The following is a 24866-nucleotide window of genomic DNA, read 5'->3' as shown; positions in this document are numbered from 1 at the left end:
TGCAGAAAGACACTCACTGATTGATTCTCAGTTAACTCATTCCGCAGCCAACAATGCAACACTTTGAATAGAGATGACAACTGTGCAAACTTTGATGAAACGGGACCTCGATATATCTCTCCATACACACAGCTCCTGAAGATAAAGGGAACACTACATCCCACATCCTGGACATCACTGGATGAAATATTCCAGTTACAAATCTTTATTCATTACATAGTAGAATGTGCTGAGGACAATAAAACAAACAATCAACGTGAATCAGAATTAATATCCCACAGAGGTCTGGAGTTGGAACGATACTCAAAATCAAAGTGGAAAATGAAGTTACAGGCTGATCCAACTTCAGTGGAAATGCCTCAAGACAAGGAGAAGATGCTCAGTAGTGTGTGTGGCCTCCACGTACCTGTATGATCTCCCTACAATGCCTGGGCATGCTCCTGATGAGGCGGCGGATGGTCTCCTGAGGGATCTCCTCCCAGACCTGGACTAAAGCATCCGCCAACTCCTGGACAGTCTGTGGTGCAACGTGACGTTGGTGGATGGTGCGAGACATGATGTCCCAGATGTATTCAATCGGATTCAGGTCTGGGGAACGGGCGGGCCAGTCCATAGCTTCAATGCCTTCATCTTGCTGGAACTGCTGACACTCTCCAGCCACATGAGGTCTGGCATTGTCCTGCATTAGGAGGAACCCAGGGCCAACCGCACCAACATATGGTCTCACAAGGGGTCTGAGGATCTCATCTCGGTACCTAATGGCAGTCAGGCTACCTCTGGGGAGCACATGGAGGGCTGTGCGACCCTCCACAGAAATGCCACCCCACACCATTACTGACCCACTGCCAAACCGGTCATGCTGAAGGATGTTGCAGGCAGCAGATCGCTCTCCACGGCGTCTCCAGACTCTCACGTATGTCACATGTGCTCAGTGTGAACCTGCTTTCATCTGTGAAGAGCACAGGGTGCCAGTGGTGAATTTGCCAATCCTGGTGTTCTGTGGCAAATGCCAAGCGTCCTGCACAGTGTTGGGCTGTGAGCACAACCCCCATCTGTGGACGTCGGGCACTCAGACCATCCTCATGGAGTCGGTTTCTTTCAGTTTGAGCAGACACCTGGATGTTCGTGGCCGCTGGAGGTCATTTTGCAGGGCTCTGGCAGTACTCCTCTTTACACAGAGGAGGTAGCGGTCCCGATGCTGGGTTGTTGCCCTTCTACGGCCTCCTCGTCTCCTGGTATCTGCTCCATGCTCTGGACATTATGCTGACAGACACAGCTACCCTTCTTGCTGCAGCTCGCATTGATGTGCCATCCTGGATGAGCTGCACTACCTGAGCCACTTGTGTGGGTTGTAGACACGGCCTCATGCTACTGTACAGTAGCTCTAGGGGTGAGAGCAGTGACAAAATGCAAGAGTGACCAAAACAGTCAAAAAGGATGAGAACAGAGAAATGCTCTGTGGTCTCCAGTGCAGAACCGCTCCTCAATAAAAGATGTCTTACTAATTGCCGATCATTTCTACCCTGTTGTCTGTTCCATTTGCAGCAGGAGAATTTGATTCACAATCCGTGCTACTTCATAACTGGACAGGATGATCTCACAGAAGTGTGATTGACTGGGAGCTACATTGTGCTGTGTATGAGTTCACTTTATTCTCTTGAAAATATATAAATATATTTTTATTAGTGTATAGACCAAAAGTTCGGACACCTTCTCTTTTAAAGATTTTTCTTTATTTTCATGACTATGAAAATTGTACATTCACACTGAAGGCATCACAAACTATGAATTAACACATGTGGAATTATATACTTAACAAAAAAGTGTGAAACAACTGAAATTATGTCTTATATTCTAGGATCTTCAAAGTAGCCACCTTTTGCTGTGATGACTGCTTTGCACACTCTTGGCATTCTGTTGATGATCTTCAAGAGGTAGTCACCGGGAATGGTTTTCACTTCACAGGTGTGCCCTGTCAGGTTTAAGAACTGAGATTTCTTGCCTTATAAATGGGGTTGGAACCATCAGTTGTTTTGAGCAGAAGTCTGGTGGATACACAGCTGATAGTCCTACTGAATAGACTGTTAGAATTTGTATTATGGCAAGAAAAAAGCAGCTAAGTAAAGAAAAACGAGTGGCCATCATTACTTTAAGAAATGAAGGTCAGTCAGTCCGAAAAATTGAGAAAACTTTGAAAGTGTCCCCAAGTGCAGTGGCAAAAACGATCAAGCACTACAGAGAAACTGGCTCACATGAGGACCACCCCAGGAAAGGAAGACCAAGAGTCACCTCTGCTTCTGAGGATAAGTTTATCCGAGTCACCAGCCTCAGAAATCGCAGGTTAACAGCAGCTCAGATTAGAGACCAGGTCAATGCCACACAGAATTCTAGCAGCAGACACATCTCTACAACTGTTAAGAGGAGACTTTGTGCAGCAGGCCTTCATGGTAAAATAGCTGCTAGGAAACCACAGCTAAGGACAGGCAACAAGCAGAAGAGACTTGTTTGGGCTAAAGAACACAAGGAATGGACATTAGACCAGTGGAAATCTGTGCTTTGGTCTGATGAGTCCAAATGTGAGATCTTTAGTTCCAACCACCGTGTCTTTGTGTGACGCAGAAAAGGTGAACGGATGGACTCTACATGCCTGGTTCCCACCATGAAGCATGGAGGAGGAGGTGTGATGGTGTGGGGGGCTTTGCTGGTGACACTGTTGGGGGATTTATTGAAAATTGAAGGCAAACCAGCATGGCTACCACAGTATCTTGCTGCCGCATGCTATTCCATCCGGTTTGCGTTTAGTTGGACCATCATTTATTTTTCAACAGGACAATGACCCCAAACAAACCTCCAGGCTGTGTAAGGGCTATCTGACCAAGAAGGAGAGTGATGGGGGGGCTACGCCAGATGACCTGGCCTCCACAGTCACCAGACCTGAACCCAATCGAGATGGTTTGGGGTGAGCTGGACCGCAGAGCGAAGGCAAAAGGGCCAACAAGTGCTAAGCATCTCTGGGAACTCCTTCAAGATTGTTGGAAAACCATTCCCGGTGACTACCTCTTCATCAAGAGAATGCCAAGCAGTCATCAAAGCAAAAGGTGGCTACTGTGAAGAACCTAGAATATAAGACATAAAAAAAAGTGCGAAACAACTGAAATTAAGTATATAATTCCACATGTGTTAATTCATAGTTTTGATGCCTTCAGTGTGAATGTACAATTTTCATAGTCATGAAAATACAGAAAAAACTTTAAATGAAAAGGTGTGTCCAAACTTTTGGTCTGCACTGTAATTAAATACATATACACACACACACCTATTCTGCATTGCTCTGCTTTTGCAAGACAAATATTCTTGAAGAATGAATGGCACTCGTGAAATAAGTGGAGAGTCCGCCACAAAGTGACTCAATACAGAATTCTTCATCCCCCTTTCTAACCACTGCTTAGAGTCAGCACCAGTGAATTCCAATAGTATTTTCCTCCTCAGCGACATCTACTGAATACTTCAGCAGAAAGAACCATTCGAGCCCTTCACTCACTTGCAGATGAACTGGCCGCTCTCGCACTTTTTTCGGGCGTCCGTGTTCTCTGGGAATAAGAGCTCCGGTCGGTGCAAGACATCCACCAGAACAGAAAGCTCAGCCTGAACCAGAGGACGCAGCCGATCCTCCAAGGAGGAGACGATATCCTGCGGAGGAGCAGATCCCACGTTACAGAGTCCTGTACATCAGTAACATTGAATTTGGAGCAGATCCCAAGATCAGCAGCAGCTAGAAATCCAGTTTAGTTTTAGAGCCAACGCCACCAGAACGCTCACCTAGAAGACTTTGTAACCGCACAGAATCCCCCCCTCACCTGCAGCCGCTCGATGATATTCCTGTAGTCCCGGGATGCCGCCAGCACAGAATCCCGCCGGGCCGCGTTCCGCACAGACATCCGCCAGTTCATCGCCGTCTTCTGCACGATGTTATGACTCTTCAGGAATAGGTTGTTCACCTGACTGTCTAGATCCACGGGAATAGCGATGGCACGGCTCTTTGCTGCAGGGAAAAAGGAAGAAAAATCAAAACAAGATACAAATATTTACAAACAAACTATAAAAGTAGTAAACAGGATACAAATAATTATAAAATCAGACACTGACAAATCCGGCATCTGCCAGACTACAACCTCAGATTTACCCCAACCCAGCCCCCTTCGTACCGACGTCTGACAGCACCCGGATGCAGCTTTCCACCGACGCCTTCTGGGAGGGCAGGAGCCAGGAACAGTGATAGACCCTGAAGATGGCCTGCAGGAGCTGGACAAACACCGGCTGCCGGGTCTGGGGGAACGGCAACAGAGGGGTTAACCTTTTATACGGATTAATGGCGGTCACATGGAGACAATCAGCTGTCCGGGGGCACCCTGTTCCGGTGCGTTACGGGGGCAACACCTTCCATATGACAAGTGTGCACATTAAGTATATACTAAACGCAAGTGAAATACCCACAATGCACCTGGTGACCCACCACCAGTGGTGGAACTGGACGCTGAAGGGGCCCAATGCAAAAGCACAAACCGGACCCCCCGTTAGTGCACATTTTGATAATTGTGGTCTTTTCATGTAGTCTATAGGGACTTTTTGGGCCCCTTAGGCTCCAGAGCCCGGGTGCGACTGCAACCCCTGCCCCAATTGTAGCTGCACCTCTGCCCATCACCCATTTACCTCCTTCATTCGCTCGAGCATTGAAGCCTGCAGCAAAAACACCTTAATTAGAAAACGTCTTCCAGGAACCAGAGACAGCGACTCTTTACAGGGTCATTATATACAATGTTTAATCACGGAACAACGGAAACTTCTGCAACTTTGTCGTCAACTTCCCAAGAACTCTGCAAGTGCAGACCTAATCTAGCTACAACCAGGGGTTAATTATATTCAGCATTCATGGGGTTATTCCAGGAAAATGCCTGTTCCATAACAGTTCTCAAATTGGATAGAGTCTACAAAAGCCTCCGAGCAGAAATCCTTAGTAACACAAAAAGGTCTGTGGGCTGAGAGTTTGTTACAATGTATCAGTCTGGAGCGCAGGTTATCACACAGAACGCTGCAGGCTGGTGACAACTGCTACAGACCCTCAGCTGTGAGATTCGGTCAGAACCAGATAAGATTCTTCACCAAGATTTCTGCTTTCTGTCAGTGAATGAGAATTGAAAAAGTTAAAAGGAGATAAACTTCTTATAACTTCTTCAGGGCCTGAAGCAAAGAAACAAGTAACGAAAGACTGAACTCAGCCGCAGTAATGGCGGTTTTACACTGCTGTACATGTTCATTGTTGGAGGACTTTTTTTTTTCAAGCTGATTCAGACGTAGTGTGCACACAGGCTTAAGGAATTAGGCAGCAAATTTGTTACATTCTAGTTTTGCGCAAAAAGTTTTTTTTCCCGGCTAGTAGTTCTGTACGATGTCAAAAGTCACAAGGAGTTAGTGGCAGGAAGGAAAAAAAAGACAAACAAAAAAAAAAAAAAAAAAAAAACGCAAAAGTACGCAATGTGAAACTCATAATACTGTGGTATATTACACAAGGTTTAGCTTTTTAAGAGGCGCTGCTACATTGTATCATTCTACATCCATGCATGAAGTAACACCACTCGCCCAGCAGATGTCACTGTACGCAGCGCTTAGAATGAGTCGCTTGAAACATCGGGATTGTGTAATTGGGAGAAGAAAAAAAAAATCTTTAAAAATATTCAAATCTTCCAGTTTTTACAATGTCCATTGGGGCCATTTTAGTATTTACTTCCTAGCCTTCCAGGACGAATACAGGGGCTCATTATCAGAGGCAGGATTATGACAACTGATGACACAGGATCCACCATTCACAATAGGTGATGTCACAGCTCACCTCCTCCTCCTGTACAATGACTGATAACACCTCTATATACAGTAGATGACACAGGATCCACCATTCACAATAGGTGATGTCACAGCTCACCTCCTCCTCCTTTTGTACAATGACTGAACACCTCTATATACAGTAGATAACACAGGATCCACCATTCACATATGTCAGCTCACCTCCTCCCCCTCTCTTCAAAAGGACCTTTACCTAAGAGATGCTTCAATGATAAAGAATGGGGGCAGAGTGTTCATTGCAGCTATGCATTTGTGGAATTTCTAGAAAGATCCAGTTATTTAGTATGAAAGTTGTAAGTTTTCCAATTTGTATTTAAAAAAAAAAAAAAAAATTCAAATACATTTAAAGGCAAAAACCTGACTAAATAGGAGCCAATTTTCTCATTCCCTTTAAGTGCTGTGGACATCGCCACCTGCTGAGGAGGCGGTGTTACTACACTCCAGGGAAGCGCGGTCTTCCTATAAATGGGCAGCGCTGCTCAGTGCTTAAAAATGAAAAACTGCAATTTGCATCTTATTAAAAAGAAAAAAAAAAAAATCTATAAGAACGGAGGCACAAATCCCTTCCGCCTTGGTTACCGGCCACTTCTGCAGTTTATCAGAGGTGGCTTGTTTCCTAAAGGAGTGCAGCACTTACAAGCCCCTTCCTATAGAGCTTGTGAGCGCTGCTCTGAAGGTGGCTGAATCGTTGGATTCGCCGGGTTCAGTGTCCTCCGCTCCTGCAGAGGCAGAGCAGAGCCGTCTAACATGGGAGCGCCCAGTTTGGGCCGGTGGTGTGACAATCCCGCAGGTCTGAATGGGCCATCATGAAGCCGTGGAGTCCTTGACACCGAGCACGTAAATATCTCTTTAAGGACACTGGCCTCAGTGACATGAGAGTTTAACTCCTCGTGTACCTGCAGTGTTGTGCTTTGGTCCGAGAACGGTGAACTGAAGAAAGTGTTGACGATGCTCATCACCGTCTCCGTTACGTAGCGCTCCAGCACCAGGTCCGCGTGCTTCCGGTCACTGGTGCTGTTACAGACCTGCAACATGAGCAGACATGACTAGGCTGGCTGACAACAGCGAACAAAAGCCGAGCTGCATCAGACATTTATCTTACCCTGCAGATGTCAACTAGGAAATTCTCAAAGAGTTTCCACATGTGGTTACTGGTGTAAATCTCCTTCATCTCCACTTCTGTATCCACGTAGCAGTGATTGAGGAAGTTTATGTAGGCGATCTTCACCTGGGAGCAAGAGAACAAGGAAAGATTTACGAACAGATGGGGCGACAGCCGCTTTACAGACAGGGGGCGACAGCCGCTTTATCCTCCCCGGCTGGCAACAGACAGGGGACGACGGCCGCTTTAGCCTCCCCGGCTGGCAACAGACAGGGGACGACGGCCAATTTAGCCTCCCCGGCTGGCAACAGACAGGGGACGACGGCCAATTTAGCCTCCCCGGCTAGCAACAGACAGGGGACGACGGCCAATTTAGCCTCCCCGGCTAGCAACAGACAGGGGACCACGGCCAATTTAGCCTCCCCGGCTGGCAACAGACAGGGGACGACGGCCAATTTAGCCTCCCCGGCTAGCAACAGACAGGGGACGACGGCCAATTTAGCCTCCCCGGCTAGCAACAGACAGGGGACCACGGCCAATTTAGCCTCCCCGGCTAGCAACAGACAGGGGACGACGGCCAATTTAGCCTCCCCGGCTAGCAACAGACAGGGGACCACGGCCAATTTAGCCTCCCCGGCTGGCAACAGACAGGGGACGACGGCCAATTTAGCCTCCCCGGCTAGCAACAGACAGGGGACCACGGCCAATTTAGCCTCCCCGGCTAGCAACAGACAGGGGACCACGGCCAATTTAGCCTCCCCGGCTAGCAACAGACAGGGGACCACGGCCAATTTAGCCTCCCCGGCTGGCAACAGACAGGGGACAACGGCCGCTTTAGCCTCCCCCGGCTGGCAACAGACAGGGGACGATGGCCGCTTTAGCCTCCCCGGCTGGCAACAGACAGGGGACGACGGCCAATTTAGCCTCCCCGGCTAGCAACAGACAGGGGACGACGGCCAATTTAGCCTCCCCCGGCTGGCAACAGACAGGGGGCGACGGCCAATTTAGCCTCCCCGGCTGGCAACAGACAGGGGACGATGGCCAATTTAGCCTCCCCGGCTGGCAACAGACAGGGGGCGACGGCCAATTTAGCCTCCCCGGCTGGCAACAGAGAGGGGACGACGGCTACTTTAGCCTCCCCGGCTGGCAACAGACAGGGGGCGATGGCCAATTTAGCCTCCCCCGGCTGATACGAGCAGATCAGTCCTGGGCAGTTTGATGTTACAGATACAATGCAACCATCTCAGTCTTTGTAGCTGTTGTCGCTCAGCAGATCTTCTCTTGCAACAATCCGTCAGATTATTTGGGCCAAGAGTTGACGGCAAATCTGGACCTGCACAGTGGCGGGGGAGCGGCAGCTCGTGAGGACTTATCGGGACAATTTCAGGTGGGGCTCCCGTTCATACCGGGAGGTCTCCAGCCTCACCTCGGGGATGCAGTCCTCATGAGTGACCACTCGGACGATGTCGTCCAGCGGGAGAAGGGAGTTGCACTTGATCTCGGTGTAGACATTCTTGCCCTCCGTGCAGACGGCCAGGAGCTCCACCAGGTGGATGTGATACATCAGAGGGCTGTTCTCGTCCATCCGCTCCCGCTCGGATCGCATCATCTGCACCAGAGTTTGGAATGAAGCCCGGTCATTGTAGAAGACCAGGACGTCCTCGCCGGAGTTCACCAGCTGCCGGAGAGAAAGCAAGAGACACTTATGTCTGACTGTCAATGAGGAGGAAATCCAGAGCAGGTGACGCCTGCCAAGTCTCACCTCCGCCATCACTATGTCCTGGCACTTCTTAATGAAGCGGCCTTCAGCCTTCACGATCGTCTGCAGGAACTTGATGTACTGAACGCTGCGGCCGTGGGTCTCGATGCAGTGAGCGAAGTGCTGGACGACGCGCTCGTTAATCTCACTGCACAACTGGAAGTTATTCATGAAGATGTGCTGCATGGTGACCGCTTCCAAAATCTACAGCAGTGAGGAGGAAAAGAGGGGGTGAAACGAGCAATGGGCACGCCAGCGCTCCGCAGAGGGACCGGACGCGGCTCCTGGGCTGCAGAGTAACGCGGTCGATGCGTCTCACCATGGAGCACAAAAGTAGGCTGAACAATTGTCTTAAGAACTGTTCACACTGCATCCAAGCACCCGTTATGTGGCTCTTTAGGAGTGTACGTCCAAATCCCGCATGTTTCAACAAGGCCGTAGCCTAATGGTGCCGACAGAGCGAATGTGTGTTATGTCGGGCATCATTTTTGGGCATATGTGCCTACAGGAGACAGAAAACCAGATGGTCTACTACATCTAAGTGTAAGCCAGCAGTAGGCATATACACCAGAATACAGTTTTGGGGGTTGAACTTTGGCCCCTGACAGATCCCCCTGACCTGGTGCCGGAACGCAGCGTGAAAGTGCCCAAATTCACTAATTCAGTCCCTCACTAGTTTCCATACTTTTACTTACTGTCTGAATGAACACACTTGCAGGGATACAATCCTGTACATGGGGGGTCCTGTTCTCAGCCGAGAAGCAGACACAATTGTATCCAGTCTCGACAAGGCGAAGTCGCATGTTTGCAATAATGTATCAGTCCATATCCAGGCGTTGTGTAGACCGGATACAAATGTATCAGCGTAGGACTAACCATGTACTGAAGTCTCTGCACTGGGACCCCCAGTATCACACTCACCCCGGGAGTCAGGAACAGGTTAATGTGTTTGTGCAGCAGAGCCTGGTTCTGTTGGTTTCCAGCACAAAAGTTCTGCAAGAATTCGTGAGCGATCCTCATGATCTCCTGCATCCGCGTGTCCTCGCTCTGAAAGCGTAAACGTTGTTTTACATAAGAAGTGATCCAGATACAGTCGGATTTACATCGGCTTCAGGAAAATCCAGCCCACCTTCTCATACGGGATCTGCAGCAGCTCCAGCACCACCGTGTGCGCTCCCATGTTACGCAGAAGACGCTGCTGCTGTTTGCGGTTTCGCCGTCCCGACGTGTTCTCCTGCACACACAGCTTGCTGAGGCGGAGCAGGATCTAAAGGGTTAAGAGGCCAAGCTTCAGTCGAGCTCCTAGTATTTCAGGTAGGGTGGGTCGTGGACCTCTAGGACCTACCTCTCGCACCACTCTGTAGTTGTAGCTACTTGTGCTCTCTGGTTTCTTTGGGGTCCGGGATTTCTCCTGGTAAAAGTTAGCGAGATATTACTACAGATACCAGAGACTGGCACAATTGTGAGAAGTCCGCGCACAAGCACCGACCGGAGGTGGAAACCGAAACGTACGTCCTTGGCATCTGCATTCCCAGCCGGCGGCTCCGGAGCTTCTTCTGGACCTGAACCCTTGTACACCCAGAGCTCCGACTTCTCCACGATGGACCTCAGCTGATCCAGGTCTTGTTTTATCTGCTTGTAGTTATCAACATCCTGACTGGTGACCAGGAGCTGGACCTGCAGAGCGAGGCCGTGAGAAGAACCTCCGAGGCCACAACCACAGACAAGGAGGCGCCGTCACCAGCTCCCTACCTGCTTAAAGGCCTGCAGAACCTCCTGCCGCTGGCTGAAATGACGGAAGAGGAGCTGCAAGGCTCCCGACACAAGCGGGGGATAGTCATGCATCGTGAGGTGCAGCAAGACACGAAGAAACGTGCGGCCACCATCATCGTCCAAGTCCAAAGGAGTGTTCTCCTCACTAAAGAGGAAAGAAGTCAAATCCGCTAATCGATACCAGCAGGAGCTTCCTGATCAAGCAGTAGGAACCAATGAGACCATGCATCTCAGCAGCCACCACTAGGGAGAGCTCCTCTTATACCCCTGTATGCACAGAGCTCCTCCTAGTAGTGATCGTTATTGTAATACTTGCCTTCCTCCAAAGATCCCTTCTGCTTGTTCCTCAATGTGCTCAAAATCTAAAGTTCCTGGAGACAAAAAAAAAAAAAGGTGTATAAAATTATATATTATAATATTTACATATATTATAATCTATTTTTATGGGGCCATCTCACCTGGCACCATTGTGGTGGTATCTGAGCCGTCCCCGGTTTGAGCGTTGCTCTCATCAAATTCACTCTTGAAGATGCAGAGGAGGCAGGAGATGCGATAATCCAAGCGGACATTGAGAATGAACTAAAAGAACAAGAATCCTCAGCTACACGGGGAGCCATGGACCACCACTACTGTTGGGTCGGCCGGGTGATTTCCACCTCCATCATCCTGGAGCAGAATTCATGAACCTCCCTGTACCTGTAAGATCTCGATAATCTTCAGCTTTGTGTCCATCACCAGTATGTCCTCCTTCTCCGGCTCCCGCTGAGGTTTAATGGCTCCTTCAGGGGCTGCCATGGGGGTCATTGGAAGGAAACCACCACCGCGCAACACGACCTGCGTCATCAGCTCGCCGACGCCATGTATGGAGCGCATGACGTTACTGCTACCTGCGGGTGAGAAGAGGCAGAGACACGCCATGCGCCAACCAATATGGCCACCAGAAGACTTCGAAGTCCTAACTTCTTGGAAGCCATAAAGACGACGGTTCGTCTTCTAGAAGTGACCCCTGATGCACTAACAAGCTGTCCTCCCCTTCACATACCTGGCTTTTCATCTCCTTTGCCCATCTTATTAGCAGAGAAGTTGGTGGTGAGGTGCACGCAGTCCAGGATCGCCAGGAGGATCTTGGTCAGCCGCAGGAGGTCGCTGAAGTTGTAAAAGCCGAAGTAGATGAGATTACGCGCCAAGTTGACCACCTGAGGATGAGACGATAGTCAGGAGTCAGCGGAGGAGACGGGTCAGCGAGACACAGGCGGGTCATCGTATAAAGTCACCAAACCTCAAAAGTCAACTTGTTCTTCTCCTTGTCTGAGAAAGGAAACCGCTGTCCGACCACATCGCGCAGATATTCCTCCACAAACTCCATGGTCTGAGCAAACCTCTCCTTTATGTCATCCCTGGAGGTCCCATTGCTGTCGTAGCTGCGGGGCAAAGACATACTGGGGTCATGGTGCCCGGGTCAGGACGGTCATGGCCGATATTTCGTGAAGTCACCATGTAGACTAAGGTGGAAAAGTCTAAAAGCTCCAGTTGACGGTGCGAACGTGGGAAGATTGGTATTAATGCATCACTGAACCCAAAAATCAAAATAAACAGGTCATGGCGGACACATCCTTGTAGGACATGGCTGAGGTGCAAGGTCTACTATGGTACAGACTAATGCCGGCCCTGTAGGACACGGCCCTGTAGGACACATCTGAGATGCAAGGTCTGCTATGGTACAGATTGATGCTGTATATGGAGCAGGATGGTCGGACCGCCCCATATAAAGACCGACACAATCATAAACCCCCCACATCCACTTACTCCTCTATGGCGATCTCAGAGGGGATTTCGGACCACAGACGAGCGTACTTCACCGGGGTCACTTGTTCCTGGGGGTCTCGGTCCACATGCATGTGAAGCATCAGGCGGGAGAAAGACGCTCGCAGATCAAACGGCAGGTGCTCGTCGGCCATGCAGCGCAGTATGAGGTCCACATCCAGCTGCCCCGAGATCTCATTAATGGCCAGATACTGCCGGTCCAGGCACATACGAGCAAAGAGGTTGAGCTGATACCTGCAGGGACAGGGCAGAGCGTGGGGCACAGGACCAGCGGCGGATTCTCCGGGGGACACCGGAGCGCCAGAGTCCTACCTGTAATAACTCAGGACATCTTGATCTTCTTTCTGACCCTCTTTGGCGTCTTGCGCCAGTTCCCTGATGCTCTTACTACGAGTCTCCTTGTTACTGTCTCTCCAGAAGAGCCAGACCTCCTCCTCATCCTCCCCGGCCTCTAGTGCGTTGTCACCACTGGGGAGGCCTTCAAACTCGAAACGAGACAGGACGAGCCTATAGAGAAGGGAAAGGCAGGCGTACGACCATCACCACGTGCGTCCACATGTAGGAGACCGACTGAAAGGCGAGAACGTGGCGCCGTACAAGGGAACTCTAGCTCTAGTCTGGGGCATCCAAGGATCAACGGAGCCCACCAAATTCAGCTGCCACCATATAGTGCTTCCATCATGGCCACATAGTGAGGAGGCGGAGTATATCCAAGACCTAAATGCACCCTCCTAGGTAGCCATAGGGGGCACATACCACTCCCATTAAACTTGAGATGACCACCTTCAGCACAGTGCATACAAACTAGACAGCAGCGGTGGTCGGCTTCCAAGGCAATGAGCTACAAGGCAGTAAATTGCAAGAGTGCACAAACAATATCCATCTACGATTATGGAAATAATCCTATGAAAGCTGCAGTACCGCTTCCTGCCACTAAATACACGGAGCAGTGTCAGTCAGTGCACCAATCAGATGGGGGGGGGGGTGCTCGCAGGTAGATCCCATCCAATGCAACACTGATTACTTAATATTAGTGACCCGCCCTTATAAGCGCAGTGAACAATCCCTTTAAATACTAAACAATGATGAGACGCTGAGAATTCTTACTTTGTCTCGATGAGGATGTCGGCATTAGTCGGGTTTAACACGGCCTTACAGATCAGCTCCTGAGTGACTGGGATGGATTTATTCATGGAAACACAGAGATCAGACAAGTAATCCAAGAATCTTTATAAAAAGGAAAAAAAAGTTAAGTTCTGAGTACGATGCAGAATCCACCGGAGTGCGGCTGTAAACGCAGCAGGAAGCGGCCACATCAGTCCAGTCCCCGCGGCCTCACCGTGGTTCTCCATTCTTTCGTACCAAGCTGACAAATGTGTCGATCTCAGCTGCCGTAATGTGCTTCTCTAACAACTTGCGGTTATTGTGCAGCAAAGCCGTGATCGTGTCTTCTGCCAAAACATCATAACCGATCTGCTTCTGCATGAAACCGAACTGCTTGGCAATGTATTCCTGTGCAGAAAGGACCAAAAAGGTCTATGAACATTACAGATAAGTGAGCCAAGATCATGTCTGCAGCCACCACTAGGGGGAGCTCCCTGTATACAGAGATACATGATAAGATCCTGTCTGCAGTCACCACTAGGGGGAGCTCCCTGTATACAGAGATACATGATAAGATCCTGTCTGCAGCCACCACTAGGGGGAGCTCCCTGTATACAGAGATACATGATAAGATCCTGTCTGCAGCCACCACTAGGGGGAGCTCCCTGTATACAGAGATACATGATAAGATTCTGTCTGCAGCCACCACTAGGGGGAGCTCCCTGTATACAGAGATACATGATAAGATCCTGTCTGCAGCCACCACTAGGGGGAGCTCCCTGTATACAGAGATACATGATAAGATCCTGTCTGCAGTCACCACTAGGGGGAGCTCCCTGTATACAGAGATACATGATAAGATCCTGTCTGCAGCCACCACTAGGGGGAGCTCCCTGAATACAGATACATGATAACATCCTGTCTGCAGCCACCACTAGGGGGAGCTCCCTGTATACAGAGATATAATATCCTATCTGCAGCCTCCACTAGGGGGAGCTCCCTGTATACAGAGATACATGATAAGATCCTGTCTGCAGCCACCACTAGGGGGAGCTCCCTGTATACAGAGATACATGATAAGATTCTGTCTGCAGCCACCACTAGGGGGAGCTCCCTGTATACAGAGATACATGATAAGATCCTGTCTGCAGCCACCACTAGGGGGAGCTCCCTGTATACAGAGATACATGATAAGATCCTGTCTGCAGCCACCACTAGGGGGAGCTCCCTGTATACAGAGATACATGATAAGATCCTGTCTGCAGTCACCACTAGGGGGAGCTCCCTGTATACAGAGATATATGATAAGATCCTGTCTGCAGTCACCACTAGGGGGAGCTCCCTGTATACAGAGATACATGATAAGATCCTGTCTGCAGCCACCACTAGGGGGAGCTCCCTGTATACAGAGATACATGATAAGATTCTGTCTGCAGCCACCACTAGGGGGAGCTCCCTGTATACAGAGATACATGATAAGATTCTGTCTGCAGCCACCACTAGGGGGAGCTCCCTGTATACAGAGATACATGATAAGATCCTGTCTGCAGCCACCACTAGGGGGAGCTCCCTGTATACAGAGATACATGATAAGATTCTGTCTGCAGCCACCACTAGGGGGAGCTCCCTGTATACAGAGATACATGATAAGATTCTGTCTGCAGCCACCACTAGGGGGAGCTCCCTGTATACAGAGATACATGATAAGATCCTGTCTGCAGCCACCACTAGGGGGAGCTCCCTGTATACAGAGATACATGATAAGATTCTGTCTGCAGCCACCACTAGGGGGCGCTCAGTAGAGGATCATGGGCCCATTGTGCTCCTATTCCCGCACCTGGTTTTTCCTGTAGTCTTGCTGTGAATGCCTCAGTACTCGGTAGCAGAGCCGACATATGTGCCTAAACGGTGCGTGCCGCTGATCTCCGAGCTCCTCCAGCCTCAGCATTGGTCCATCCCCACAGTCCGTGAACGGCGCCTGCAGCAGCTTGAAGATCTGTAGGAGGAGACAAGTTATTATCTGGAGGCTCCGGACGCCGCGGCTTCTGTTCTGTACATGGAGGACACTCACCTGTTTGAGGATATTCTGCTCCCTCATCAGCTTCTGCCGCTCCCGGTTGGGTTTGTTCACCAGAACCTCCAGGACGTCCTGCCCAGAATTCACCCCAGCGGTCACGAAGTAGACCAGTTCCTCCAGAAGTTTGGTCACAGCCCTGGCGAGAAAAAGAAGAACTTCACCAAGAAGAAGTTGGCGGAACGTCACATTTCCATTAATACTTTATTCTAGCCTTCTGATACATTGTCTCTCGTCCTCCAGACACGGCCCCCGGCTGCTCTCAGCTGTGGATTAGGATTTATCTTCATACTAAAGTCAAGAGCCGCGACCCGACAACTGCGCTCCCGCAGAGCAGGAAGCGAGCAGAATTACAAAGACAGCTCTGGGTGAAGACCTGATGAACAGCAGAGCTGTGAGATCCTGCTGGTAACTTCTAGAGGGCCTGAAAACTGCACTTCATAAGAAGCCAGCAGAATTATGAATGCAGCTCCGGATGTGACTAGAGAAGGGGGCAATTGAGGAAAATAAAATGTTTGGTTCCAAACCCAAGAAGGCTCTGAACAAGCCACAGATGGTTCAGGCCTGCTGGGACCTGTAGTACCACAACCTTGTAGTGCACCCAGCACATAACCCTGCACCTCTCACCTCCTCTCGTTCTGCGCAATCGTGCCCTTCTCCAATTTTCCAGCAATAGAAGACAGGACTTTGCTGGCATCATTGGCAAAATCCAGATCCCGCACCTCAGCGGGCGACACGGGGACAATGGCGAATGCTTCCTTGTCTTCTTTTATGGGGGAGGTGCCGATCTAAGAGACAAGCATGGACCATGTGAGCGGGTGCAGAACAAGGACGATAAACCTTCTGGGGCGACACTCACCCTCAGCATCACCGGCTTCTCCTCATCCTTGTCTATGGGGCTATTGGTGCTGTGCACCCAGGTGTTGGTGCAGAGATGGCGCAGGCGCACGTACGAGTTTCTACAGAAACCAAACGTATGATGGATCCGGCTGTTATTACTGAGGTACGTGGCACAGGACGCCTCACAGATGCGGCATAGTACCTGGGCACCAGGCTGTCGCCACCTCGGAGCGTGGTGGGGTCCAGCTCGAAGATTGAGGAGATATCATTGCCTTCGGGGACGGACACCAGCGTACACTTGATCTTCTCGGAGTCTATACAGATCCGGGCGTGGGTGGGATCTTGTTCTGTATCCATCTGATGAGGAGACAAGATCTGGTGAGGGATCTAGCAACCGATTCTCCAACTGTGAAACTGAATATGCAAATGAGCTGAAACTCCAGGAAAAATGAAAGCAACAAATAAGGAAAAGAAGTGGTCGGTTCATCCATCGCAGCCAACATGGAGCCGCCACGTTCTGCAGCTAAAAACGTAACATCGTCCACGGCTCCAGCCCAGAAGAGAAACCATGAGCTGCGCAGATTCGGCTTCACCCCATTGGACCCCGCAAAGTCCTACACAGTCCTCGTATATGGGACGTGACACGGAGTAATCCCCCTCCTACCGGGACCATATGCCACCAAAGAAAAGCCAAGGAGAAATCCCCACAGCATTGTCCATGCAGCTGAACAGCTAATGTCCAAGCTCCGCGGTGGGCATGGATGGATCTGGACCGGGCAATGGAAGCCCAGTACAATGGCCATACTGCTTTCTTGTAGATCCGCGGGTTATGAAATGGGCAAGAAAGCAGGCGCCAGCCACAATGAACGGGAAGGAGGGAAAAAAAAAAAAAATATGGTCAGGAATGGGTTAACAAGCTGGTGGCCTTCACGTGGCCATGCCAACGTACGATGAGGTTCTGCTATCGGCTAGCCTTTTACTTACGGAAACCTCAGACTCCAGGCAACCTGCATCATAGTCAGGATTTACCTGGGGGAAAGAGAACCGGAAAGTGAGCCTCACCCACACGGGTGGACGGGAGGAGCGGTCCTGCGCCTGTGAGGTGGCCACCATGTTACACTGGGCACATGCCCCCTGACCACCTTCAGTTACCCCCTGAACACCGAGCGTAACCGTCAACCTCCGCAGGAGTCGCTCACCTCCGCCGCCAGGTAATGCCCAGTCGCAAGATGCTTGAACCTGAAGAGACTGTTCCAGTAGCCGGCGCCTCCTCTGCAAGGGTCGTGTTGTACCACCTAGAAGCAAGAGCAGAAACTGGGCTGTGGGGACCGAAGAGGCCAGGCAGGAAAAGGTCAAAAAAGGCCAATACACGCCAACTATGGCGAGGAGTCACCGCGAGAACCACATCGGGGGTGAGGGGAGGTTTGGGGCGTTGGACCTCTCACCTCCACTTCCCATAAAGCCTTGGAGCTCGTAGCCGAAGTGGCCGACTGACGTCCGGTCGTCCTGAGAAACACGTACTGCTTCTTCCTGTGCTCGTCACACGTCAAAAACTTTTCTTGCTCAGCGTGAAAAAGCCGCACGACATCGCCCTGAAGAGGAGGAAAAGTATGGTCACCGTGCAGAAAACACTAAGGGATGGGGAATATTTCGGGAGATCTGATCTGGGGGTAAAGTTAATCTTAGGGTCAGAAACTCAGCAGTAAAACTGTCATCTTCCCATTTGATTAAGGATCTTGACCAGATGCAGAAAAATGGTCTGAGACCCCTCCGGACACCGGCGTCCCCCGTACTCACCCCCTTCAGGATGTCATCCTTATTATCGCTCCACTTCATAAAAAGAACAATCTTCCAACTTGTGTTACAATTCACAGAATTTACCTGGAGCCAAGAGAGTAATATTACCCAAAACATCAAGAGGTGATGGAAGAACGGAGCACGACGACTGCAGACGTTCACGACAAACTTCACAAAGCTGATACAACCTTACTACAAGAACGGAGCAGCCAGCGATATTAGGTACAAACCCCATAGTGACCCCACCGGGAACAATAATCCAACTATCACCAATCGCATTAGATAAGTGGAAGCTCAGAACTAGCGCAAAACCAAGTACTCACTTCATTACATCCCAGGTTATCCGACAGCTGATGACTACTGGCGTGAAGAGGCTGCCCAGCATTTACAGGGTTAAGGACAACTTTATCTCCAATCACAACCTGCAAGAAAAACATTTATCACTTGGGAGGAAAAACACATTTTCTGCAGAAAAATGTAAGAGGAAGGTGATATAACTACTATAATACTGCCCCCATGTACAAGAATATAACTACTATAATACTGTCCCCTATGTACAAGAATATAACCACTATAATACTGCCCCTATGTACAAGAATATAAATACTATAATACTGCTCCTATGTACAAGAATATAACTACTATAATACTGCCCCTATGTACAAGAATATAACTACTATAATACTGCCCCTATGTACAAGAATATAACTACTATAATACTGCCCCTATGTACAAGAATATAACTACTATAATACTGCCCCTATGTACAAGAATATAACTACTATAATACTGCCCCCTATGTACAAGAATATAACTACTATAATACTGCCCCTATGTACAAGAATATAACTACTATAATACTGCTCCTATGTACAAGAATATACTACTATAATACTGCTCCTATGTGCAAGAATATACCTACTATAATACTGCCCCTATGTACAAGAATATAACTACTATAATACTGCCCCTATGTACAAGAATATAACTACTATAATACTGCTCCTATGTACAAGAATATAACTACTATAATACTGCCCCCATGTACAAGAATATCACTACTATAATACTGCCCCCATGTACAAGAATATCACTACTATAATACCGCTCCTATGTACAAGAATATAACTACTATAATACTGCCCCTATGTACAAGAATATAAGTACTATAATACTGCCCCTATGTACAAGAATATAACTACTATAATACTGCCCCTATGTACAAGAATATAACTACTGTAATACTGCTCCTATGTACGAGTGATAATATAGTAGTTATATTCTTGTACATGGGGCAGTATTATAGTAGTTATATTCTTGTACATAGGGGGCAGTATTATAGTAGTTATATTCTTGTACATAGGGGCAGTATTATAGTAGTTATATTCTTGTACATAGGGGCAGTATTATAGTAGATATATTCTTGTATATAGGAGCAGTATTATAGTAGTTATATTCTTGTACATAGGAGCAGTATTATAGTAGTTATATTCTTGTACATAGGGGCAGTATTATAGTAGTTATATTCTTGTACATAGGGGCAGTATTATAGTAGGTATATTCTTGTACATTGGGGCAGTATTATAGTAGATATATTCTTGTATATAGGAGCAGTATTATAGTAGTTATATTCTTGTACATAGAGGCAGTATTATAGTAGTTATATTCTTGTACATAGGGGGCAGTATTATAGTAGTTATATTCTTGTACATTGGGGCAGTATTATAGTAGTTATATTCTTGTATATAGGAGCAGTATTATAGTAGTTATATTCTTGTATATAGGGGCAGTATAACTACTCTAATACTGCCCAGTGTATACCAGCTCTGTAGATATAACCGTACAGTACGTCACACATTACTTTGTGCTCTGGGTTGTAGGATCGGGGACCCTGCGCAGATGATACATTCTGCAGACTATACAATGCTTTTCTTAGATGGCAGATTTTGCTGGGGGCTGTGGGGACCGGACGGCAGGAAAGGATGGAACACTCAATATGACCCACATAAAATGCTGGAGACCTGGGGGCAATGCAAGCAACAGCAAGAACGAAAGAAAGAGGGAGCAAAGGTGGCGCACGACTACAACGTTTGTTATTTATATCGGATCCTGGAAAAGCAGAGTGAGGCTATAAATGTTCCTGTATCCAGGCAGATCTGGCCTGCAGGGCTCTGAGAAAGCTGGGTGACCTTCTCTATGCAGCATAGCTTATCACCCGCTCATCCAGATATAACATTTCCCAGTGATAATACATTAGGAGGTTGGAGCCTTCACTGTGTCATCATTTTATTAGGTTTGTGTCCTATAATTAGTGTGTGGGGCGATAAGTGACTGATGAGAAGCGGCGCCGCCCCTGCCGGATCCTCACACTGTCCCCTATGGAGCGGAGCTTGTAGAAGGGCTGGATGTAGAACCAGGAGCCTTCATTGCCGGCCTCATCCAGCGTCACCCGCATGGCGTTCTTCTCCAGCAGCGCCGGCAGTCGCTTGTTCACCGTCAGATACTTATTACTCTTTAAATGAAGCATCTGATAAATAAGAAAGAAACAAGAAATAGAAGGTGGTTATAACAAAGACACGGCAGAGACGATCAGGTCAGACTGTACAGGGAAATCACTGCGGACCAGGACCCCAGAAAACAGAATTCCTGCCAATATTCAATATATAACATCGTCCATGAGCAACATCATATGCTACATATACACAGTGACTGCACCAGCAGAATAGTGAGTGCAGCTCTGGGGTATAATGCAGGATGTAACTCAGGATCAGTAATGTAATGTATGTACACAGTGACTGCACCAGCAGAATAGTGAGTGCAGCTCTGGGGCATAATACAGGATGTAACTCAGGATCAGTAATGTATGTACACAGTGACTGCACCAGCAGAATAGTGAGTGCAGATCTGGAGTATAATACAGGATGTAACTCAGGATCAGTAATGTAATGTATGTACACAGTGACTGCACCAGCAGAATAGTGAGTGCAGCTCTGGGGTATAATACAGGATGTAACTCAGGATCAGTAATGTATGTACACAGTGACTGCACCAGCAGAATAGTGAGTGCAGCTCTGGGGTATAATACAGGAGGTAACTCAGGATCAGTAATGTATGTACACAGTGACTGCACCAGCAGAATAGTGAGTGCAGCTCTGGGATATAATACAGGATGTAACTCAGGATCAGTAATGTAATGTATGTACACAGTGACTGCACCAGCAGAATAGTGAGTGCAGCTCTGGGATATAATACAGGATGTAACTCAGGATCAGTAATGTAATGTACACAGTGACTGCACCAGCAGAATAGTGAGTGCAGCTCTGGGGTATAATACAGGATGTAACTCAGGATCAGTAATGTAATGTATGTACACAGTGACTGCACCAGCAGAATAGTGAGTGCAGCTCTGGGATATAATACAGGATGTAACTCAGGATCAGTAATGTAATGTACACAGTGACTGCACCAGCAGAATAGTGAGTGCAGCTCTGGGGTATAATACAGGATGTAACTCAGGATCAGTAATGTAATGTATGTACACAGTGACTGCACCAGCAGAATAGTGAGTGCAGGTCTGGAGTATAATACAGGATGTAACTCAGGATCAGTAATGTAATGTATGTACACAGTGACTGCACCAGCAGAATAGTGAGTGCAGCTCTGGGATATAATACAGGATGTAACTCAGGATCAGTAATGTAATGTACACAGTGACTGCACCAGCAGAATAATGAGTGCAGCTCTGGGGTATAATACAGGATGTAACTCAGGATCAGTAATGTAATGTATGTACACAGTGACTGCACCAGCAGAATAATGAGTGCAGCTCTGGAGTATAATACAGGATGTAACTCAGGATCAGTAATGTATGTACACAGTGACTGCACCAGCAGAATAGTGAGTACAGCTCTGGGGTATAATGCAGGAGGTAACTCAGGATCAGTAATGTATGTACAAAGCATCTCCTGCATTTTACTCCAGAGCTGCACTCACTAGTCTGCTCTGTAGTCAGATACATAAAGCCATGTAGGACTGTACCTGGATAACATTTCCATACTGGATGACCGTCCCCAGGAGTTTGCGATTCTCCGTTTCATTCTGCTTTTTCTCCAGATCTGCTGCATGCTATGAGAAAAAAAAAAAAAAATAAAAGCGTCATTACATTTTTTTGTATTGGTGCAGTAATCACTCTCCACCACAAGGGGCAGTAAACATGAAATCCTCAGTAGGATCTACAGAACAGCGCCCCCTTGTGGGCGACATGTGGAAGACCTTACGTGTAACTTGTTGAGCAGGACGGTGTCAGTGGTGCTACTCGCTCCGGGTTTTGCAGCTTTCCAGAACTGCTTCTGTGCAGAATATCGGTTCATGGGGCAGAGCCTGAACAAGCAGTCTGGAAGACAACATGTAACACAAGAGACCGTCACCAGGTACCATGGACTTATGTTCTGCACTCACTGACCCGGGATGACAGCAGCAGCCATTATAGAGCAGAGCCGGGCATGATGCCCAGGGTCCATTAGAGGCAGCGGCTGAGGGATTAGCAGATAATAGGACGACAGCTGGAGCGTATGGCGGCTTATGGGCCAGAGACAAATGACTTGTGCAGATTAAAACATCAAATATCACAGACAGGCTACAGGGAGGAAATGGTTAATACGCTTGGCCTTCATTTACAGCGGCTACAGTCAGAAGTTGCCTAAAGTCTGGCTTAAAGGTGATGTCCAGCCTGCACAATATAATATGTGGCTGATGGTCCTGTGTCTCACAACCCTAAACAGTTATTCAACACCTTCAACTCTCCTCCGTCCCCCAGCACCTCCTCCCTCATTTCAGCTGAAGACTTTGCCTCATTTTTCAAGCAGAAGATTGATAACATCAGGGACATTTTTGGTCGACAACCCCCAGAGCCCTTCCTCCCGACTTCCCAGCCCTCCACCTCCAAAACCAACTTCTCCACCATTACAGAAGATCCAAGAAAACGAAAAGATGATCCAGCTTCCAAATAAAATATAAAAGTTTAATCCAACATATTAAAATAAGGAGACAACTCCTGGGACGGCATCATACACATAGTAAGGCGAGCGACGCGTTTCGACCAAGCGGTCTTTATCACAGCTGATCTGCTAAATGACATATCCGGTATATATACAATATAGCACCAATCAAATGCTAGAAAAATGTCATGTGATACATAGGTCTAAAAAAAAAAAAAAAAAAAAAAAAATTCAAAATGTAACCAATAAATTCAAAACAATAATGTGCAGAAGGATATATACAATAGATAATAAACAATAAACCATGCACAATGAATGTATAACAGTTTATAAATGCACGATTTGTAGTCTACAAAATTGATTGTACGATTTGTGACAAATCATATATCGGGTGTACTACTCGGAAATTAAAAAACCGCATATCGGAACACTTGTATGACATCAAATGCACTACAAATAATAGTCGCACCATTTCCTCGGTGGCGAGGCATTTTATTGATTTTCATTCCCGCAATACAGCTTCTTTAAAAGTAATAGGTATTGAGAAAATTAAAAAACCTCCGCGCGGTGGGGATATTCATAGAGCGTTACTAGAGAAGCGTTCTGGATCTTTAATCTAGGTACAAGGTTTACAGGTGGTTTGAACAAACGAAATGAACTAATGTTTCATTACTAGCAATGTCCCTCCCTTTGTATTTCTTCATTTTCTTTATGTCTTTATTTTTCATTCATTGTGCATTGTTTATTATCTATTGTATATATCCTTCTGCACATTATTGTTTTGAATTTATTGGTTACATTTTGAATTTTTTTTATTTTATTTTTTTTTTAGACCTATGTATCACATGACATTTTTCTAGCATTTGATTGGTGCTATATTGTATATATACCGGATATGTCATTTAGCAGATCAGCTGTGATAAAGACCGCTTGGTCGAAACGCGTCGCTCGCCTTACTGTTGTGAATTCTGTGGTCATGAGTGGTACTTCGGCTGGTTCTGTCTATGTGCTTCCTCTGGTGGATGTGAGTGGGGCTGCGGCTTCTGAGTTTCCTTCCTCAGGTGACGAGGTTAAGTCGTTAGGTGCTGCTCTATTTAACTCCACCTAGTTCTTTGTTCCTGGCCTCCAGTCAATGTTCCAGTATTGGTCTAGCTCTCTCCTGGATCGTTCTTGTGGCCTGTCTGCCCTGCATAAGCTAAGTTTTGCTTGTGTTACTTTTGTTTGCTTTATTTTCTGTCCAGCTTCCTATATTGGTTTTTCTTGCTTGCTGGAAGCTCTGAGACGCAGAGGGAGAACCTCCGTACCGTTAGTCGGTGCGGAGGGTCTTTTTGACCCTCTGCGTGGTTGTTTGTAGGTTTTTGTGTTGACCGCAAAGCTATCTTTCCTATCCTCGGTCTATTCAGTAAGTCGGGCCTCACTTTGCTAAAATCTAGTTCATCTCTGTGTTTGTATTTTCATCTTAACTCACAGTCATTATATGTGGGGGGCTGCCTTTTCCTTTGGGGAATTTCTCTGAGGCAAGGTAGGCTTATTTTTCTATCTTCAGGGCTAGCTAGTTTCTCAGGTTGTGCCGAGGCGCCTAGGTCTGGTCAGGAGCGCTCCACGGCTACCTCTAGTGTGGTATGATAGGATTAGGGATTGCGGTCAGCAGAGTTCCCACGTCTCAGAGCTCGTCCTATGTTAATAGTAACTATCAGG

The 24866-nt window shown here is 47.8% G+C and overlaps 1 protein-coding gene across 4 annotated transcripts in view; it reads right to left on the bottom strand.

The window, feature by feature from the left end:
- The window catches only part of ITPR1 (inositol 1,4,5-trisphosphate receptor type 1), a 93565-nt gene that overhangs the window by 31763 nt on the left and 36936 nt on the right, over positions 1 to 24866 (bottom strand). For 2 of the 4 annotated variants that reach the window (XM_069736179.1, XM_069736181.1), the window contains exons 5-38: positions 22449 to 22564; positions 22210 to 22296; positions 20540 to 20698; positions 18495 to 18593; positions 18172 to 18255; positions 17820 to 17966; positions 17574 to 17669; positions 17359 to 17403; positions 16577 to 16731; positions 16394 to 16493; positions 16162 to 16322; positions 15532 to 15673; positions 15298 to 15456; positions 13696 to 13868; positions 13464 to 13583; positions 12669 to 12863; positions 12339 to 12590; positions 11812 to 11953; positions 11575 to 11728; positions 11229 to 11419; positions 10991 to 11111; positions 10849 to 10903; positions 10512 to 10677; positions 10272 to 10436; positions 10105 to 10170; positions 9889 to 10026; positions 9681 to 9806; positions 8763 to 8963; positions 8427 to 8678; positions 7001 to 7126; positions 6795 to 6923; positions 4206 to 4326; positions 3858 to 4042; positions 3542 to 3690 (exon numbers count right to left, since the gene is read on the bottom strand). In XM_069736179.1, coding sequence (XP_069592280.1) covers positions 3542 to 3690; positions 3858 to 4042; positions 4206 to 4326; positions 6795 to 6923; positions 7001 to 7126; positions 8427 to 8678; positions 8763 to 8963; positions 9681 to 9806; positions 9889 to 10026; positions 10105 to 10170; positions 10272 to 10436; positions 10512 to 10677; positions 10849 to 10903; positions 10991 to 11111; positions 11229 to 11419; positions 11575 to 11728; positions 11812 to 11953; positions 12339 to 12590; positions 12669 to 12863; positions 13464 to 13583; positions 13696 to 13868; positions 15298 to 15456; positions 15532 to 15673; positions 16162 to 16322; positions 16394 to 16493; positions 16577 to 16731; positions 17359 to 17403; positions 17574 to 17669; positions 17820 to 17966; positions 18172 to 18255; positions 18495 to 18593; positions 20540 to 20698; positions 22210 to 22296; positions 22449 to 22564 — 4777 coding nt within the window. The remainder of the gene's footprint in view (positions 1 to 3541; positions 3691 to 3857; positions 4043 to 4205; positions 4327 to 6794; positions 6924 to 7000; positions 7127 to 8426; positions 8679 to 8762; positions 8964 to 9680; positions 9807 to 9888; positions 10027 to 10104; positions 10171 to 10271; positions 10437 to 10511; positions 10678 to 10848; positions 10904 to 10990; positions 11112 to 11228; positions 11420 to 11574; positions 11729 to 11811; positions 11954 to 12338; positions 12591 to 12668; positions 12864 to 13463; positions 13584 to 13695; positions 13869 to 15297; positions 15457 to 15531; positions 15674 to 16161; positions 16323 to 16393; positions 16494 to 16576; positions 16732 to 17358; positions 17404 to 17573; positions 17670 to 17819; positions 17967 to 18171; positions 18256 to 18494; positions 18594 to 20539; positions 20699 to 22209; positions 22297 to 22448; positions 22565 to 24866) is intronic. The other 2 variants (XM_069736180.1, XM_069736182.1) reach the window with 1 other exon arrangement.

The sequence above is a fragment of the Ranitomeya imitator genome, chromosome 8, assembly GCF_032444005.1.
Source record: "Ranitomeya imitator isolate aRanImi1 chromosome 8, aRanImi1.pri, whole genome shotgun sequence".
In the NCBI taxonomy this organism is placed as follows: domain Eukaryota; kingdom Metazoa; phylum Chordata; class Amphibia; order Anura; family Dendrobatidae; genus Ranitomeya; species Ranitomeya imitator.
This window is presented reverse-complemented; position numbering and strand designations above follow the sequence as displayed.